Raw genomic sequence first — 21,944 nt, 5'->3', positions numbered from 1 at the left:
AACCAGATTACAAGAACAGATTGAAATATAGAGATAACATGTAATAAGCATTAATCAACAAAGTGTATTATCATACATTTTACTAAAATACCAAAAAATAATACAACAACAGTACAAAAAATATAACCACGGCCCATTAACAAAAATTTACAATAATTTACAGTCAACAAATTAGTTACATAATTCTAAAATTTGTAATTAGCATCAATCATCATATGCAACATTGACTTGGTCTTGTTACAAGTTTTCTCTAGGCAGAATGATAAACAATTACCGAGAAGAAAAACAAATAGATCCTTTGAAGCGATCCTGTAATTTGCACAAGGAAAAAAAAAGTACATTAAAAAATTATCATATATTTAACCATAAGAAACTAAAATATGTTTACAACTTACAAGTCCTATAAGGTTTTCAAGGCAGACTATAACTAAACTTTTCCTGTTTTCAAGGCAAGACTATAACTAAAATATTATTCAAATTATCAAGTCATTTCATGTTTTCTAAAAAACAGTACATAAATAAATTACCCAATATCAAGGTAATTTGCTAATGGAAGCCAACTGAAACAAAATTGTAATTTAAGAGAGTATGAGCATGTGTGTATAAATACATACCAGTCAATAGTGACGCCTGCTCTTCGGTTAATTTTGCACTGAAACCCTTAAATAATACAGTGAAAACACAATCAAATATAGTAAAACATAAATAATACGGTTTTTACTGTAACATCCACTTTCTAAATAAGATATATATGAATATTAACCTTAGAGAGCTTATGTATAGTCTAGACTCATCAGCCAGGGAAAATACAAAACAGGTTTATAAGGTGCACCTGCTGCTGGATGTGAGCTGTTCTTTAAATTTCTTGAAGTTCTGATTTCTCATGCGCTTTTATGAAAATTTACCAGGGATCCTTGGCCACCCTTCCCTTATTTTCTGTTTTCGACAAAGTCACTGTATGTTTCAATAAGCAATTTGAAAAAAAAAATAGCAAGTTGCTCTTTTTTACTACTTTAAATTTCTTTAGAATATGCATCAATCAAGGATAAGCCAACTTCCCATTTACCAGTAATCATAAAACCAGCAACCCTAACATAGTTTTGAAAAAAAAAAAAATAGCAAGGAACACCAATAAAACAGCAACTCTAACGAGCAAATTAGACAGATTTCACAACACAACCCAAAGTACCACTAGATTAAAAGCCACTCATGATCTGCAAATAAACTTCCTAACTAAGACTAGAACATAAATGCAAAAAGAAATCAGATCTTATGTTAAAGAAGGGCAGTGCAAAATTGAAGCAACACAATGCACAAATATAGTAGTGAAATTTTATTTCTTGTAAACTTCATTTGTACTATGAAATCTTATACACAGTACTTACATTACTTACTTTTTCAGAAAACTAAGAACAAATTATGGCAATTTGGTTTACCTTAAAATCAGAATATACAAACCTTGCAGCTCAAGCAATACAAAATTTGTGCTCTAAATTTTATCTTTAAAAAGGATTAATAACTTACCAAACTCCAACAACTAACCGACCCTTACTGGTGACTGTTCTCGCACACACCTGAGCACACGCTACATGTCCGCACCAGACCAGCCATCGCCCCACCTGAGCCGCCTCCAGCCTCGCACGAGTGTTTATAAGTTAGCTTTCACATAATATACTTGTCCTTGTTCAGCCAAAACACTAAATTTACAGAACTTGTCCTTCAATTACCAAAAAGTGAAAATTTTAGGGTTACCAAAATTAAACCAAAAAAATGTAAAACTAGTAATTTCCAAATTAATTACCGCCTTACTACATGATTTGGACAAAATCAGTTGGCTCGCAACAAACTCGACTGGATGTTCGATCTAACCTTACTCGATGGGGCAGATTTCTACCTGATATCAGTTGACATATAACTGACGAGTGCTTGAAGAATCTTCGGGTCTCTTCATCATGTGTTTGCATTAGTCCACCCTAAAACACAAAATATTGAAAAAAATATATATCAACTCCTAAATGTTAGTGTTTTAGTACAATTAATTATGTTTATCCTCTTTTTTGGTAAACCAGTACTATACTGACCAGCTTGACCTTGTCATACACTGACCAACCTACTATGTATATCAAGTGGTGTGCCTCCAGTATGGCATGGCATGAGAAATTTATGTATTTTAAATTGACTTCAGCCCACTGCTTATAAACTAAACTTCAGCCACTGCTTAAATTTTCCAATAAGTTTATGTATTTTCCAATAGAACAAGAAATTTAAGTTCTTTTCTCCTCGGCCACTGGTTTCTTTAAATTGACTTGCATAAATTGGTGCCTTAAATGGACTTTAATTGAAACAATTATGGCAAAACTTAAGACCAAAACTAATAAACTAAACAGTGCTGGAAAATGGTGCTAAATCTCCAGAATAATGGAAAAATACAAACCTCAATTCCAATTATGTCAAAATCGGTGCCCAAAATAGATCTCAGTTCTAGAATAAGGTTGAATTTACCTCTAGAGCAAACTAAATTAAAGATAAATATGGTCGAACTGACCTCCGAGAAAGAGCGCGACGTTGCACACACGAAAAGCATTTGCGGCGTCGTGAGAGGCGTTGCGCCCCGCCATGGCCGTCTCCACCAGCTTCTCTGGGCTTCTCACCACCTTTCTTCATAAATCGTGTAATCGGACCTACGGAGAATTGTAGCCCCGCCTTGCTGCTCCTGGATGCGGTTTCGATTTGGGTGTCGGCTCAAAGAGAGAGAGAGAGAGAGAGAGAGAGAGGGAGACAGGCCGCCCAAATGAAATGTTTGGAGAAATGAAAACAAACCCTAAGTGCAGAGAGGCTTTGTATCCTGTTTACTAGGAAACTTACATACAGATTCATATAGTCTGAGGTAACGTTATATTTATGTTTAGATCGGAGTCGTATGATTATCGTTATGCACGAATATTAAAAGATTATGTGCATCATCTACAACCGAATCTAAATAGATATATTATGTTACCTCAGAGAACAGGGACTCTCTACTCACACCCTCTAAAATGAAGTCATCAAGACCATCCATTACCTATCGAACAGTTCTAAACTTAATATTTACTAATTGAGTAATATATGTACAGCAAAAAATTTGCATAAAATTTCAAAAAAAAAAAAATTATTTACATCTTATATCATCGAATGATACTTATCATTATCATTTTTTTATATGCTCGTCATTATATGCCCATTCAAATTTATAAAAATATTTTTCGAACCGTTCGTTTTCACACGAGAACTCAACGGTTGATTTGTAACGAAATCAATCCAAATCTATTTTAAAATAATCAAGGGAAAATATTGAACGTATGGAACATAAATATTTTGTAGTTTGATTATGACGGGGCTTCGATCCAACATGAAGTGCTTATGGCCATACGATGCATCAATTTTCAATCAACTAGATGGATGGGTAAATAAAAATAATTTTTCGTCGAACTTTGGTGCAAGACAATAAATGCGGTGCTATTTAATTTCAACGGTTCCGATCGGCCAACAGACAATATATTTTCGCGCGCCTTCACTAACTCACAAGACAAGAGTTTATGTTACATGAGACATAAACTCTTGTCTTGTGAGTTAGTGAAGGCGCGCGAAAATATATTGTCTGTTGGCCGATCGGAACCGTTGAAATTAAATAGCACCGCATTTATTGTCTTGCACCAAAGTTCGACGAAAAATTATTTTTATTTACCCATCCATCTAGTTGATTGAAAATTGATGCATCGTATGGCCATAAGCACTTCATGTTGGATCGAAGCCCCGTCATAATCAAACTACAAAATATTTATGTTCCATACGTTCAATGTTTTCCCTTGATCATTTTAAAATAGATTTGGATTGATTTCATTGCAAATCAACCGTCGAAATGGCAAGAGAAAATGAACGGTCCACAAATATTTACTAAATTTGAAGGGACAAATAATGATGAAATTATTTAAAAATTTACATTTTAAGTATGATTTGACCATAGTAGATGTAAAAATAAATTAATTTTATTTTTTGAATTATTTTCATGTTATTTGTTGTACATCTATTTAATTAGTAAATATCAAGTTCTGTGCCGTCGGATAAAAAATGACTGGTTCTGATGTCTTAGTTTGGACGATTTTGTTAACAGAGCAGTTTTGATTTTAAGCAGCACATGGCCTATATAATTTAAAGAATGTTCAATGTATATAACAAATTTTTTGTAGCTAAAACTGCTATGTTAAAATCTATACTTAACCATTTTTTTGGTTACCCCATCGCATCCAGAGAAATTCCTCTCTAGAAAATTCATTTCCTTAGCTGGATTTTTCTCTTCTCAGCCCCCTTTTCGTTTCCCTCTAAAACCATTTGGTTTCCCTCTAATTCGCCAAACATTTCGTTTCCCTCTAAAATAATTTGTTCCCCCCTAATTCGCCCAACATTTTGTTTCCCTCTAAAACGGTAAAACCATTTTGTTTCCCTCTAATACCTCTCTCTCTTTCCTCGACTCTTCTCCTCTTTCCCTCCGCCACTTCAGATTCTAATCGGTCGCCACGATCAAAGAAAGCACCGTTCCCAAGGTTGAAATGGGCAGATCAAACTCACAATCGAGTCTGACAGTGCCAAGGTTTATTTTTTCAGTTTTTTTAGTTGTATACCGCTGTATGATTATGTGCACACAAGGTGTTCGATGAATTGACATAAGTGCACAATAAATTTTCAGGCAAGAAAGGCTATAAGCACTAGTGAGAGGCCATTTGGTAAAGAAGCAAGCCACGGCGACTCTGCGGGGCATGCATGCCCTGGTCACACCAGGCCCGGGTCCAGCGAATGCACATGGTCGATGAGGCACAAACACAGAGTTATCAGCACCCAGCTCAAAGCTGGAGATCGTCTCCCCAGCATCCACGGCACCAGCCATATTTATGTAAGTCAAAATTAAGGCTATGCTTAATTGTTATACCAAGAAAATAATTCAAGTATCAATACTTCCATAGGAAGGTGTGCTATATAAATTTGTAACTAAAAGATTGTCCGATTTTGGACTTACCATTGCTAAATAAATATGGCAGTGATTATAGTCACCTGATTTGTTCAATTTTTAAAAAAATCAGTATAGTAAAATCACAGGGCTTTAGTTATGAAACCAATACACCATTACATTGATTATATTTTGATACATGATAAACATCACCCGTTCAACAGATTATATGATCTGGGTGCTTTTATAATGAGAAAGGACACAATCTTTTGTAATTGGCTCTGTCCAATTTATACAACTTATTGTAGGTCGCATGATATATTGAATTTCAATATACAGGGATTTACTTGAAATTGACCTGTTATCAGGGAAGTTACAAAATTGTATAATTTTTGGTAGATATGTACTAACAAAGAGTATGCTATTATAATCGATTTAATTTGTAAAGTGACATGTAGATTTTCCTAATTGTCATACCATGTTGGTTTGCAATAGATTGACATCCAGAATAGCTTATACCCTTTTGTTTGTGGTGAGATGTAAGCCATATAGCATCGGAGTGAAATAAGTTGGATCAATCTGCCAACTTTGTATGTTATTCTGAAATAAATTGTAGAGGTTGTGAACAAAATAAACATACACATTATCAGGTCACGTAGAGGTTGTGAATTCCGAAATCCTTCCCCTCATTCTCTTGATATACTAATTTGTAGTACTTTAGCTGCCTCCATCTCATTTCCTTACTAGCGTTGAAGGTTAAAGGTAATCTGCAAGTATCTTAGTTTTGTCGCCCGTAAGTCCGTAAGTTTGTTTATTTTATTTTGTGCGCAAAAGCTGTTTGATGTAATGCCCACATGATCAAATAAAAATTACTAAATAAATTAAGGCTTTCAGACTGTGCCCACCTTCTTAGGTCAAGACCATTGGGCAGAATGAATTTGGTACCAACTATTGGATTCGGAGGTGCCAGTTCTGAATTGAGCCTGGGTTACACATGGTGCTGGTACCAAACGAGGAGGAATCGATTCTCATAGGGGAGGATGAGATGGCAGCATGGCTCCACTACCCAATTGACACGGCTGATACTAGAGTCGTTCTGAATAGTCAAACAGTGGCAGGAACCGGTAATTTACTGCTGCCTTTGTTGCCGGGTAAGGCTGTGGAGTCGGGTTGTTAGGTCCTGCGACCTGTCTTACCAGAGAAAGATGCAAATTCAGACTGTCACCCGGGTCCCTTAGAGACGGGTGAACTGTAAAAGCAAGGTAAAGATCGGTTTTGAATGACAAATATGTTTGCTGGTACTCTTTCAAATTTGTTTGGTTCATTCTGATACAACTTCATACCATATTGGTGTATTAAGGTCTCAGATTAGTTGTTTAATTTCTTTCAAATTTTGGAGTTAACCCTGGATGGCCAGATATTAATATCATTTTTTCCATGATAACTTAGATAGGGCTTTAAAAAAAGAAACATCAACAGGACCTTTTTCCCATATCAAATGTTAATTTCTTTCTGTTTTCTTTACAAATGTGCTTTTGAGCATATAGTCCCTTAGCTAAAATACCTGAATTCGAGTATAGTTTTATTTCTGACTTTGAATTTATGCTAATTTTTTCATTTAGATTATATCTCATGTGTAAAAAAAATATGCAGGAGGACATATGAGATATTTCAGTAACTTGACAACACAAGTGCAGACAATATTTGTGATTTGTGGTATATAAGAAGGATTGTAATATTTAACTACTATTTACATAGTTACAACTGTATCACTTATTTCAGATCAAATTGTGCTATTTAAATGGGACTATGAAAATCATGTTCAATTCAAAATTTATGATATATTAAATTGTCAGAATTAGAGAAAAAGTTGTTGCTGCTTAATTACATTTCATTGCGATTAAATAGTATTAATTAAAAATAATAAGAAATATTTTCTAATTATTAAACAACAATTAAGGCATTAGATTGGAAATTTTTATTGAAAAAAGATAATCGTTAGACACCAATTGTCTCTTATATTATTATTTTTTATAGTGGAAATGCATATTAAAAAAAAGTATTATTTTCTTTCTCTTATAAGAAGTTAATCAGTGTATGTGTCTGATATATTTTAATGAATTTTTAAAAAAAATATCATTAAACTTTGTTAGTTTTGATATAAATATGTATTATCATTTTTTATTCCAAAAAATATATTAAAATTCTTGTTGTAGTCGCTTATAATTATATTAACCGTTTGAAGGGAGAGATCATATATTCACCAATAAATTTACATGAACCTTTCGTATAAAATTATTGTAGCCACTTATAAATTTGTATTATAATTTTCTTTCTCTAAAAAAAATAACTAAAGTTTTTGTTGCTGTGGTTTATATTTATATTCACCATTCAAATATTAAAGTCTCTCTATTTAGAAATTAAATGATAAAATATAATAAACAACATCCTAAAAGTCCTTTTGAATAATAATAATATAAAAAACTACACTAAAAACAATTGCAACGGTGTCGCTTGCAAATAGTAATGGACTTCACAATAAAATAATATAAACATAATCCTTAAAATTATTTGCAACGGTGGCCCTTGCAACTAGTGTGTGGGGCCGTCTAGGACTCATGTTTTGGGTGGGTCTTATTATTTGCAAGGGGGAATAAGAGATATTAGCAAGGGCCAATAGGAGTCATTAGCAAGTGTGATTATTTGCAAGGGCCTGCCGTTGCAACTATATTAATTTAATCAGAAAAATCAAAAACTCAATTTCTATTGCAAGGGTCCTTCCTACGCTTGCTAATACCACTTAGTACCGTTGCTATTATTGGGAATTCTAGTAGTGATATATATATATATATATATAGAGATAGGCTAATGTGCTTCCATAAGCACTTGGCCCGAAGTGCTGCCACCCCATTTTCGATTTTTCAAAATCCAAACAGTCGATCCGAACCGTTCATCTTGTTCTCCATATTAATATCTGCTTGGAGACCAAATTTTACATTTTTTGGAATTTTTTTGCTATTTATTAAGCCACTTTGAAAATCGCTGATCCAACGGTGAACCCCTGATTTTACTGTTTGGCAAGCCACCGTTGGATCAGCAATTTTCAAAGTGGCTTAATAAATAGCAAAAAAAATTCCAAAAAATGTAAAATTTGGTCTCCAAGCAGATATTAATATGGAGAACAAGATGAACGGTTCGGATCGACTTTTTGGATTTTGAAAAATCGAAAATGGGGTGGCAGCACTTCGGGCCAAGTGCTTATGGAAGCACATTAGCCTATCTCTCTCTCTCTATATATATATATGTATATCGAAGTACCATATTAATCAAGATGTGTAGATTTAATTGTATTGTGTCTTTCTTTTATTTAAAATCACATCTATGCAATATCTCTTGATCAATTTATATATTTCAATATTTCCTTGTGTAGAGAAGATTAAAAATTGATCAAATCATGCAAAAGATTTAATTTCAAAATTTGCCTATTTTAGAGGTACATTTATTTGATTACATCTAAAGATGTCACATTTATTTGCTTATTTTAGAGGCATATTTATTTTAGAAGGACAAAAATATTTGATTCCAATAATATAATTCTAATTTCAATATTTTCGTTTAATTTTGTGGCACAACCTATTGATCATTTATTCCACTTCAAAATTATACCGATTAAAAGAATCACTAAAATGATTAATTTATATTCTTAAAAATTCATGCTATAATAATATTTTGCCTAGAACAAGAGGCTAATGCACTTGATCAAAATTTTAACCTCGATATTATCTTATTTTATAAGATTTATATGATCAAGTTTTTATTTCAAATTTCAATAGTTTCATGACTAAAAAAAGAGTCAAATTACCATATGTTGCACTACATACACTTCAAATTCCTACTTAGTGCAAATTTACATGCTTTAATTTCAATATTCTATTGATATTTTTATTTTTAGGCCTTAATTTATAATTTTACCAAATTAAGGGAGAGTGCATGAATTGAGGGCTAGCCCTCTCTTCATTTTGAGCATAACTTGTTTTTATGCCCTTTTGACCATTTCCAAAAAGGGGGAGAGATATTACAAGTTCATGCTATATTGGTATTCCATGACACAAAAGAATAACACAAAAAAGGGAAAAAAACAAAAACTTCAATAATTTCAAATTTTCTGAACTTTGTGGCAATAACCAATTTATGCACTCACTTGATATGCATGTTTTGCAAATTGTCAAAAGAGGGAGATTGTTGACTTTTGGAGCCCTTGATTTACTTGTTTGACTGGATTTGCAAAACATACAAAATTGCATTTTACAGTTTTCCTTCTTGAGACATGTGCAGGTTCATGACAACTGGAGATACAATAAATACACATCGAGGATGAATTGATGAACTACAATATAACATCAAGGATGTGGTCATGAAGCACAAGAGTATGGATAGCAAAATCATAACTCAAGATTAAGAACAATTAATCTGTAAAATTGGTAAAATAAGCTTGAGACTGAACTAAGTGAGGCCTACCATTGCAACGGTCCATGAACCGTTGCAGAAATGACTGCGTCGCATTAAATCAATTCAAGCGGCCCCAGCCGGAAGTTGAGTCAGAGAACTTCCGTTGTGGGGACCGTTACAATAGTCCTTGACCATTGAATATCCAAACATGTTCGAACTACCATACCGTTGTAACGGTCCATGAACCATTGCAACGGTCGGGACCACTTACTTCCTTTTTGGCAGCTCTCTATAAATAGAAGCTATTCCAAGATTTGGATTGACACTCTAGCCAAACCCAACTTTAATATTTCGTATTTACAGATCTAGAGAAAGCCATTGTTGCTTGTGTGCTTAAACTTCAATACTCACAATCAATCTCAAGCTTATTCAATCAATTATACAACTCTTAGAGTGATCCTGCGTGATCAACCCATTTACTATTTTCAGCTGTAGTGCTCACCCAGCAATCCTTGAGTCCATGCGAATCGGATTGACCAACCTGAGTCTTAGTGCTCCTTGTTCGGGACGTGTGACTTTCCATAAGATTGTAAGGGCTCACCAGTTCCACTTTGTAATTCTCATTGGATAAAGAGAGGCGCACCATCTCGAAGGTCGCGGGCCCCGAAAATATAAGCGTTATTGCCGAACTCCGTAAACAACTCTCGTGTCAAGTGTCTCTAAACTCTACTCTTTACTTTACTTTATTTATTTTATACTTTTAGTTTAGAACAAAGTTATTCTAAGTTTCCGCCAAGAATAATTTTAGGACACATTCGAACTTTATAACTTAGATTAAAATTTAAAAAGACCCTATTCACCCCCCTCTAGGTGCCTTTAGGACCAACAATTATTTGGATTTTTGTGAGAGTTCTTACAACATTTTCTATACAGACAATTACGCGTTTGATCCTAACTGAAGATGTATATATATATATATATATATATATATATATATATATATAGAGTTAGGCTGGGGTGCTATGGACAGCATAGTGGCCTCTATGCTACGGCTCAATATTCGAGTTTTCAAAATCCAAACGGTCGATCCGAACCGTTCATCTTATTCTCCATATTAATATCTGTTTGGAGACCAAATTTTATAATTTTCTGAATTTTTTTACTATTTATTAAGCCACTTTGAAAATCGCTAATCCAACGGTTTTACTGTTTTGTGCAGCCACTGTTGGATCAACAATTTTGTAAAATACTTAATAAATAGTAAAAAAATTCAGAAAAATGTAAAATTTGGTCTCCAAGCAGATATTAATATGGAGAATAAGATGAACGGTTCGGATCGACCGTTTGGATTTTGAAAACTCAAATATTGAGCCGTAGCATAGAGGCCACTATGCTATCCATATTACCCCAGCCTAACTCTATATATATATAAAGGAGGGTTAAAATGCACCCTCCTTTTTGTGCTCCTAATGTGCACCCTGCTCTCAGGATTTTGGAATTTGAAATTTTTTTTACTATTTTTTCAGAATTTTTGAAAATCATCACTTTGTTGAATTTTTTATTATTGTTTAGTTTAATCAAAAATTCTGAAAAAATAGTAAAAAATTTCCAAAAAAATATAAAATTTGGTCTCCAAGCACATTTTAATATGAAAAACACGTTGGAAGGTTCGAATCGACTATTTGAACTTTGAAAATAAATATATGAGGGGAGGGTGCACGTTAGGAGCACAAAAAGACAGTGCATTTTAACCCTCCTCATATATATATATACGATTTGGCTACGGTGCTATGGGTTGCATAGAGGGCTACGGTGCTACGGCTCAATATTCGAGTTTTCAAAATCCTAAAGGTCGATCTGAATCGTTCATCTTGTTCTCCATATTAATATGTATTTGGAGACCAAATTTTATATTTTTTGGAAAAAAATTACTATTTTTTTAGATTTATTGAAAATCGTTATTTTTCAGACAAATTTGGACCATAAAAAATAGCAATAGTCAATAAATCTAAAAAATAGTAAAAAATTTACAAAAAAAATGTAAAATTTGGCCTCCAAACACATATTAATATGGAGAACAAGATGAACGGTTCGGATCGACCATTAGGATTTTGAAAACTCCAATATTGAGCCGTAGCACCGTAGCCCTCTATGCAACCCATAGCACCATAGCCAAATCCTATATATATATATATATATATATATATATATATATAGAGGAGGGATTGGATGACACCGTTTTTGGTGACATCGGATGACACCGTGCATTTTCAAAGTCCAAACAGTCGATCCAAACCGTTCAACTTGATGGATATGTTAAAATGTGCTTGCAGATCAAATTTTACATTTTTCTAAATTGTTTTACTATTTATTAAGATGGATACAAAAGTTTAATGGTCTGAATATAGCGATTTTGTTAAATACTTAATAAATGGTAAAAAAATTCCAAAAAATGTAAAATTTGATCTGCAAGTACATTTTAACATATTCATTATGTTGAACGGTTTGGATCGACTATTTGGACTTTGAAAACATTGAAAATGCTCGATGTCATCCGATGTCACCAAAAAACGGTGTCATCCGATCCCTCCTCATATATATATATATATATATATATATTTAATTTGTTTCACGTTTAGACTTAATGTTTGTTACTTTATTTTATTATATATATATTTTTGTATCAAATATCATATCTAGAAATATCGTGGTTTACATTAATTTTATACTAATTAATTTGAAAATTTATACATTTGACATACAAATAGGTCACTCGTGATGTAAACTAATTTTAATAGTTTAAATTTATCTTTTAAAATCAATCTAATACATTTTAAAATTAAACTAAGACAAGATTCTAATAAATTTGTCTTTTAAAATCAATCTAATAAATTTGTTAGCAAGTGGGTCAACGGAGTGTTGGAATTTGAATTTACATTTTTATGCTAATCTTCCTTGTCAACAAGTGGATCAATGGTCACTAATTCAAATGTTGGCATTTCACAAATAAAAAATTTCCATTTCGACAATTTGAAAATCCAAAGATTAATATTATATCTCGAGTGAGGTTATGGTACTATGAATAGCACTTATTGGGTTATGGTACTATGCATAACATTTAGTGATGTGTACTACATATTAATATTTTTTTAAAATTTTTTAATGATTCATAATGTAAAATTAATTTGGTCAAAAAATTTCGAATCAAGTAAGTTTTGACTCATCTAAAAAGTTAGTAAAATTTTTAGAAAAAAATTAATTTAATTTACAAATACATATTCATATAAAGATTATGTTAAACAATTTAAATTAATTATTAAAAAATTGAAATTGAAAATGTGTACATAGCGCGCGGCAGACTGTGCATACTACCACTTAGGGGTGAAAACGGAGCGGATAGTGGTGAAATCATATCCATATTCTTTGTTTTCATTTTCCGGATACGAATATAAAACATATATTAGACAGATAGGGATACGAGTCCATATAAGATCGAATATTTATTAAAATAACATAAACACCATATTTGGTTGTGGCCTAAAGGGTGGAATAAAGAGTTTACGCCTCATTATTCCACCAAACGTGCCTTAATTAAGCTGGACTAAGATGGCATAAGCCGATCTTTAGGCCGGCCTAAATTAAACCACCTCACATGGTGGTTTAATTTTTATTCCACCTCGTGGCCTAACTTGAATGATTATAATAATATTTTATTTGTATATAATTAGTATATTATTATTAATAACTATTATTATTATATAATTATATAATTAATATGTTAATATATTAAATAATTATTATATAATATTATAATATATTATAGTTATTATTGATATATTAATAATTATTATTAATATATAATTATATAATTAATATCCTATATTGTTAATATATTAAATAATTATTATAATAATATTATAGTTTATTAATATTATATAGTTAATATTTTTTTATTCATAATTATTATTAATATGTAATTATATAATTAATATGTTATATTGTTAATATATTAAATAATTATTATAATAACATTACAATATATTATAGTTGTTATTAATATATTAATATTATATAATTAGTATCTTTATTATTAATATATTAATATTGTGTAATTAGTATCTTATTAACGATATATAACTATATAATTAATATGTAATATTGTTAATATATTAAACAATTATTATAATAATATTATAATATTTTATAGTTATTATTAATATATTAATATTATATAATTAGTATCTTATTATTAATAATTATTATTAATATATAACTATATAATTAATATCATATATTGTTAATATATTAAATAATTATTATAATAATATTATACTATATTAATATTATATAATTAATATTTTCTTATTCATAATTATTATTAATTACATATGTTATATTGTTAATATATTAAATAATTATTATAATAATATTTCAATATATTATAGTTGTTATTAATATATTAATATTATATAATTAGTATCTTATTATTAATTTATAATTATATAATTAATAATTAATATTATTAATATAGTAAATCATTATTATAATAATATTATAATATATTATAGTTGTTATTGATATATTAATATTATATAATTAGTATCTTTTTATTAATAATTATTATTAATTTATAATTATATAATTAGTACTTTATTATTAATATATAATTAATATTTTATATTATTTATGTATTAAATAAATTTTATAATAATATATAATATATTACAGTTATTATTAATATATTAATATTATATAATTAGTATCTTAATATAAATAATTAACCAATTTAGGCTTTCAAAACTTTAATCCTCCACTAACTCTAACCAAATAAGGAATAGTTTAAGCTATGATTTAACTTTAGACCTCAACCAAACATAAATAATTTAGACCAGCCTAAATTGGAATAACTAATTTAGACCTCCTTAGCTTTAGGTCACAACCAAACATGAGGAAAAATATTAAAATTTGTAATATTTATTTAATTATAATAATAAATAACATAATTTTTTTATAATATATATCTACTATTGCTACAAATAATTAAAATTAGAATGTAAAAACAAATACGGATGGAATATTACTACCACTACCTCACTTGTTTCTCGTATATTTTTCTGGGTTCAGACAAAAAGCCCATTCCCGTTTGTTCATCTCCTCCCTTCATTTTTATTCTTGTAGAAGTAGAATAGAATGGCGTTCTTGAAAACCCTCAAAACCCTGATCCGAAACTCTAACAATAAATCTTACCTTTCGCTCTTTCACGCCTCAAGCCCCACTGGCACTGTACCCTTCTCTCCATTACCTTCTCTATCACCTCCTAATTCCTTCTCCTTTGTTACTCTGCGGACCAGGATCAGGATCGGGCCTCCATGGAACCTCTCTCAGCGTTCAAATCCTCTATACTTTGGAGGGAGGTTGGTCAAGTTCCCCAGAGATTTACAAGAGGTGAGACTGAGATGCTTGCCTATTGCGTTCGATTTTTCATTTTCATCAGCGACGAAGAATAGGAGAAATGGTCAGCATCTAATTTCAGAGAGGACGAAACCTATATTAGATATTGGGTCAGCTGGGATCAATGAAAAGTTTCTAAATTTACCGAATTTGGTGTCAATTAGTCGGATGGTCTCAGGACCTGTAATTGGCTGGTAAGATTAATTGTTTCAATTAATTAATTTTAAATATTTATATTCGTTGGGACTGATACTGACTGTACGAATGTGTACCCACTGACTGTATGAATGTTTATTTATTTTTATAAAGATAACACTGTAATTTGAAACAGGATGATTATGAATGAATGGTATGTGCCAGCATTTGGTGCGTTGATCGTCTCTGGCGCAACTGATTGGGTATGTTGTCCTATCTTAGTGGTTCATTCTCAACTATGTTTGTGTTATTTCTTAGTGCTTCATTATCACTTTAATTATTCTAGTTAGATGGTTTTCTTGCAAGGAAGATGGCCATAAACTCTGTTTATGGATCCTACCTCGACCCACTTGCTGACAAGGTAACTAACTTGTTCATTAGCCTAACATCATCAGTATTTTGGTATTATAGTTTTAGTAAATCAATTGCTATTTGGAACATCAATTTGAGATAACATTTGATCAGGTTTTAATTGGATGCGTTGCCTTATCTATGGTGAAAATGGATCTCCTTCATCGTAAGTCACTAATGAAAGTATACTGATTGAATGATGCCACCACATGTTTTACTTTATTACATAGGGACGGTTATCACATTGCATTTTCATTTATTAAACTAATCTTGCATGATAATTGTTTGTTTGTTATCTACAAATAAAAAAAGCTGGACTTGTGGGCTTGGTAGTATTTAGAGATATTGGTCTTGTTGGTGGTGCTGTATACAAACGCGTTTTAATGATGAATTGGAAGGCAAGATTTTTGTCATGCTACAGTCCATTAAATAAATTTGAAGCAAATATGTTGCTAACAGTCTTATTTTATAAAAACTTTTAGTGGGATAGTTGGTCTGAGTTCTTCAATCTAGATGGACAGTATCGTGAAAAAGTTGAGCCTCTTTTTATCAGCAAGGTTTAATAATCATTTTTACACCTTATGCATTAAATTTGGTTTAATTTTAGTTTGTGTTATTATATATGGAGAATTTTTATAATATTTTTCTTTCATTTGTTTAGGTCAATACAGTGCTCCAATTGTTATTAGTTGGGGCGGCTCTCCTTCAACCTGATTTTGGGACTGAAGAGACGCAACAATACCTGACCTACTTGAGGTTTTCTTTTTATCTCCTTAAATTTACTTAACCATAAAGTTTCCAGTATCTGGTCTAAAGTAGGATATTAATGAAACTCAAAGAAACTCTAAAGTTGGATCTGATAGAATCCTTAATTACATTTATCTCTAAAGTTGGATCTGATAGAATCCTTAATTACATTTATCTCTAAAGTTGGATCTGATAGAATCTGTTTGCCTGCAGTTGGTTAGTAGCTTCAACAACAGTTGCATCGACAGTTGGGTATGGAATCCAGTATTTTAGAAATAAACCCATTATAAGATGACGGTTGATCAAGTTATATGAGATCTTACTGAAGTTACTGCTCTTTTAGCCACCGGTGATACAAACTTTGCAAACCAACTTCCGTAGATTGTAGTTCAAACTGGTTCAACTTTAATAGGAGATCAAATGCCAAAATTAAACGTCACAATGGTGATTTCCTTCAAGAAGCTAAAGAACACTTTTGTAGATTTGTTTTATTTTGTTCGTTTAAGGTGTTGTTATGTGTATTGGACTGTGCATAGAGCCGTGTTATTCATTTGCTTACATGTCTTTGCTTTTGGTCTCATGTTCAATTCCATCTAAAAGGTTCAGTCTCATTTTTAGAAGAGGCACATTGTAGTCATATCTTAGTAAATTTAAGAAATTTTTTAGTATTTAAATCTGATGGAGGGTTTGGTTGAGATGCCTTTGGATCGTCACAAGGAATAAATATTATTCAGGTTTTCAGAATAGTATAATTATTGTTTGGATTTTATTTTTTGAATATTGCTAATTTGAAGATTGTTATTCTTAATAAATGTCTGGTTCGTAAAGTAATTCTAATTCAATACTATTTTGAAAAGTGAGAATTGTGTTTAAATTGTATGGAAGTCTATATAGTAAATATTATTTCGTGCTAGTGCTGTTTTTGTGTTGCATCCGCCGTTAAACGAGTTCGGGTTTTAAACGCCTTTGAAAAGTAGTGTAGCTCTACTAAATGCTGACTTTACCCTTTGTCATATGAGAAAAGGTATCGTCGTCCCACCATTTTTATGTGGTTTCAACTTTCAACTGGCATTAACCGCAACAGCCCTCTCACGCGCTCCCATCTCCCACACTGCTTTATTATTGTGAAGTTTCAATTCAATTTTAACTTCAATCTGTAAATCCCGTTGATCCCTGATCAGATGCTCCTCTCCTCCGTCATGGCAATGTCGTGTCCCCCGCTATCATCTGATAATGCCTGATTCCTATTTTAGGTTGTTGATCTGGTGGAGTAAACTTCCTAGGAAGTTTACTTCTGACTCTGTGATCATCCTCTTCTAATCTGATGCATTTATGGTCGACATAACAACAACCGGAATGAATTCGTGATGATTCGACATGTAAGGAGAACGAGCACTGAGTTATTTTGTTTGATTTTCATTGATTAATGAGAGGATTTTTGCATTTACTTGCTCATCTCCTTTGACTGCGTGAATCTGTAGGTGAGTGAATGCTAATTGTAATTGGAGTAAGTTTTGGTATTTCCCCTTGGATTTGTGTAATTTCAGACGGATTTTGTGTTTTTGGGATCCTCATGGCGTGCACGTCAGTTGCTTGATAAACTGTTCCAAAGAGACATTATAGTATGGATATCAATGATCTCAATCTCTCTTTTTTATCTTAATACAACACTGCTGTACTGGCCTGTTAATTGTCTTGTTTTTTCTATAGTAGTAAATTTTAATGTTAGATCTAAGCAGAATGTAGAAATCATGCACCAATCGTCGTTGCCCACTAGTCTAGCACTTCAAGAGATTATGAATCTATTAGTTTCTGCTCTTAATCTTTCTCAAATTTTGATATTGCTAGACAATCGGTCAATTTGGTGCGTTCTTAGTTTACAGCGAAGTTGTTTTTACCAGCTTGAAGCTAAAGCATGGCATCTTTGAGGAACATGAAATCTGCAATTTGGGACAAGCAAGAGAAGAAGCTGTAATCTTTCTATCTATATATTTTCAGCTTTTGCTTTTGTTTGGATTTTCTAATTGAATTTTAAAAATTAATTTGGTTTTTCTGTTATTTTAGGCAGTATCAATCTCAGATAAGGGGCCTCAATGCTTATGAGCGACACAAGAAGTTCATGATTATGGTATATATCTTCCTTTCCATCTTACTGTGCAATAAACAAACTATGCTTCCTACTTTGAGAATGATGTGTGTGTCCTTCTTTTCTCACAGTTCAGTTCTATGGACATGATATGAATGAGAATGGTACCATTCGAATTAAAACTGATCAGGATGCTCTTAGAGAAGGCTACAGGTACAAAATACTTATTTTTTTTTTTTTTGTGAACTTCTATTACTTTAATAACTCTTCTGTTGTTATAAACTATCACCATATTGGTAATTCGGGAAAAATACCAAATTGATTGGTAATTGGTACATAAAATAGAAACTTGCCAATTTATTAGTAATTTGGTACGTGGACTAGAAAATAACCAGAAAGTTTTCGTTAGTGAGATTAAAGAGCAGCTCAGTAGAAATAAGACCTTGGACTATTAAGTATTAACCTTATGCTCTTATGCTCATGGTGAGATATAAGTATCAATTTTTTAGTTTTTGAATAAGTTCTATGAGACGTATCTCATATTAAGTCAACTCAATTATTAACGTTTCCAATATATTAAAGGGATGGATTTGTTTCACTTGTTCCAATTATTCTGTAAATGCGAAAATAGGTGATTTGATTCGGATGCAAGGTTTTAATCATGCTATGTATGCCATGCCAGTTCTGGGAATCATTTCAAAGGAAATCATAGATTATAAATCTTTTCGAGCTTGCCCTTTTATTTTTTGTTCTTTGGGCGCTGGTACAGTACCGGTACGGTACATATATAAGATTTGGGGATTGATTGCTTATATGCTTTTGACTAACATGGTTGTTGAATTGCATAAATTTTGGAAGATTAAGGTAAAAAACTTGGGTTTTCAAAACTAGCAGAAGTAGGGGTGGCAAAAAAGCTCATAGCTCGTGGCTTGATCGTGAGTCGCACCTGACTCACTCGTTATTGGACCGAGCTGTTAACGAGCCAGCTCGGTCCAAAATTAACCAGTTCAAGCTAGGAAGCACCTCAAGGAGGTAGCCCTAGAGACTCGTAGCAAGTATAACATCACTATAGGGGCCTATGTTACACTCTTCGCGAAATATCTTAAGGTGGACATCCACGAAGAAAGGGTGCAAGGCAATCCATTCATCAACATATCATACCTTGTGGAGGAGCGTCAACTCTTGATGGCTTGGTACAAGAACAAAACGGTTGTCCACGTGTACATCCACATGGGGGACAAGTTGTTAGGGTTTTTGTGTTCGGAGACACTAACACCCGATCCAAGTAGAGGTACCAACATGAGGAGATGTCCAACAAGGGTACTTGAAGAAGCTCAACCCCCAATCATAGAGGAAGAACCGATTGAGGAACCCGAGGAGGAGTCTCAAGCCAACCACCTCGCTACAAGAATCATATCACGAGCTAGCGTAGAGAGGGAAGGGAGAATGGAAAGGCATGTTCGCATTAGATGTAGAATTGCACTCTACGAAGCACCAGCTCCGGCACTGGCCATACCAGCAGCTGTGTGTACAGTGACTGCACTAGACGGAGGGGAACCCATGGAAGAGGAACCAGTCCAGCTATCACCCCGTACGGCCACACCAAGGCCATATGCGACATCCTCTGCGGTGACAGCAGAGCCCGGATCAGCATCAGCCGAAGGAACAGACCGCACGGCAGTGCCGCATGCGACCACCACCAATGCCGCAGGACCTCCAGTCCCAGCCAATCTGACCATCCTTTACCAATGGGAGTGAATCGGCCAGGCCACAAGCATAGGATCAGACGCAGCCCCAAGTCAAAATCACCACCACCACCGATGCCCGGCCATGGAGGAACTCGTCGAAATCAAACAAAGGCTTGATAGCCTTGAGTTCTATAGAGCCTTGATAGATAACGCAAGTGAGTTTTTCCGATCTTACCATGCCAAGGAGAGACCATCATCCGGAGGCATGCCTCGACGTTTTTAACTGTGAGTTCTACCCGGGTTCGATATTCTTCTCCGAAGTTTTACCATTACATTGGGGACAATGCAAGGTTTAAGCTTGGGGGGAGGGTATTGACCCATGTATCTAGGATTAGGTCAATTTTTTTCATTTTTACCTTATAGCTTTAGAATTTTTACCTAACTACGAATGGGGTTTGCATGACTAGTCTTAATTGATTGAGATTGCAAACTTGTTAGGATGTTTATCTAGGCTATATAAATAGAGTCTTGCATGACTGATCTTAATTGATTGAGATTGCATAAAGTATAGGTTAGATCGAGTCCACACAATGAAAAACAAGCAAAATTTTTGAATTTTTTTCAAAGCATATAGCTTTTTCAAAATTTGTTGAAACAATTCCTATATGAAAAAGAAGCATAGTCTCCAAGACACCTATTTGAAATTTTAGACATGAAAGACTAAGGCTAACGACAAATTGATTTAAAAAGAAACTTTCTTGAAAGATGATTTTTCTTATTTTCGTTATGTAAAGGTTTCTTAAGGTTTGAAAAATATCTTCGAAAATAAATCCCTTTCTAAATCTAGACCCCAAATTTGAAAAACATATATAATAGTTTGTGTATGTATTTTAGTAGAATGCAACTATGTTATAATTAAAAGAGGACATAATAATAAGTCCCAAACAAAAACCCAAAAATATCAATTATTAGAAGAGGACGTAAAATAGGTCCCACCATCACATTGATAAAATTGGGATTCGACGAAATCCTTAGGTGCATTTGGAACGCATACCCTCTCGTTTGTATCTATGCGATAGAAGAATCACTCAATGAAATCCTTAGGTGCATTTGGAACGCAAAACCTCTTGTTTGTATTTATGCGATAGAAGGGTAAAGCCAATTAGAATGTGGTGTTTTACCTTTTGCATTTTTATTTTCAAAAGGTTGTATTTTTACTAGTTGCATACATAGACTACAAATTCTTATATTCAATTGAGGGATCGAAATTTAGGGGGATGAAAAATTTGAGTATCATTAGATTTTGAGATTTCTTTTACCATAATGATTTTAGGATTAGTCATCTTTAGTTTGTGTATGTATTTTAGTAGAATGCAACTATGTTATAATTAAAAGAGGACATAATAATAAGTCTCAAACAAAAACCCAAAAATATCAATTATTAGAAGAGGACGTAAAATAGGTCCCACCATCACATTGATAAAATTGGGATTCGACGAAATCCTTAGGTACATTCGGAACGCATACCCTCTCGTTTGTATCTATGCGATAGAAGAATCACTCAATAAAATCCTTAGGTGCATTTGGAACGCAAAACCTCTTGTTTGTATTTATGCGATAGAAGGGTAAAGCCAATTAGAATGTGGTGTTTTACCTTTTGCATTTTTATTTTCAAAAGGTTGTATTTTTACTAGTTGCATACATAGACTACAAATTCTTATATTCAATTGAGGGATCGAAATTTAGGGGGATGAAAAATTTGAGTATCATTAGATTTTGAGATTTCTTTTACCATAATGATTTTAGGATTAGTCATCTTTAGTTTGTGTATGTATTTTAGTAGAATGCAACTATGTTATAATTAAAAGAGGACATAATAATAAGTCTCAAACAAAAACCCAAAAATATCAATTATTAGAAGAGGACGTAAAATAGGTCCCACCATCACATTGATAAAATTGGGATTCGACGAAATCCTTAGGTACATTCGGAACGC

General features: G+C 32.6%; 1 protein-coding gene and 2 long non-coding RNA genes across 3 annotated transcripts; 2 read left to right on the top strand and 1 right to left on the bottom strand.

The window, feature by feature from the left end:
* Positions 1–200: 200 nt before the first annotated feature.
* Positions 201–930, bottom strand: LOC144552427 (uncharacterized). The gene is made up of 3 exons (XR_013511136.1): positions 764–930; positions 615–660; positions 201–309 (listed from the first exon to the last, which is right to left on the bottom strand). It is a non-coding gene; the product is annotated as an uncharacterized LOC144552427 (long non-coding RNA).
* A 13,649-nt stretch (positions 931–14,579) lies between these two features.
* Positions 14,580–16,957, top strand: CLS (cardiolipin synthase). The gene is made up of 8 exons (XM_078301875.1): positions 14,580–15,075; positions 15,213–15,279; positions 15,363–15,437; positions 15,542–15,593; positions 15,740–15,825; positions 15,910–15,984; positions 16,089–16,183; positions 16,388–16,957. The coding sequence occupies exons 1-8, from the start codon at positions 14,621–14,623 to the stop codon at positions 16,467–16,469; spliced, it is 987 nt and encodes a 328-aa protein (XP_078158001.1). The 5' UTR covers positions 14,580–14,620; the 3' UTR covers positions 16,470–16,957.
* A 687-nt stretch (positions 16,958–17,644) lies between these two features.
* On the top strand, positions 17,645–19,141 carry LOC144553180 (uncharacterized). Its single transcript, XR_013511335.1, has 3 exons — positions 17,645–18,145; positions 18,239–18,302; positions 18,392–19,141. It is a non-coding gene; the product is annotated as an uncharacterized LOC144553180 (long non-coding RNA).
* The last annotated feature ends 2,803 nt before the right edge of the window (positions 19,142–21,944 follow it).

The sequence above is a fragment of the Carex rostrata genome, chromosome 4 (genome assembly GCF_964058835.1).
Source record: "Carex rostrata chromosome 4, lpCarRost1.2, whole genome shotgun sequence".
In the NCBI taxonomy this organism is placed as follows: domain Eukaryota; kingdom Viridiplantae; phylum Streptophyta; class Magnoliopsida; order Poales; family Cyperaceae; genus Carex; species Carex rostrata.
This window is presented reverse-complemented; position numbering and strand designations above follow the sequence as displayed.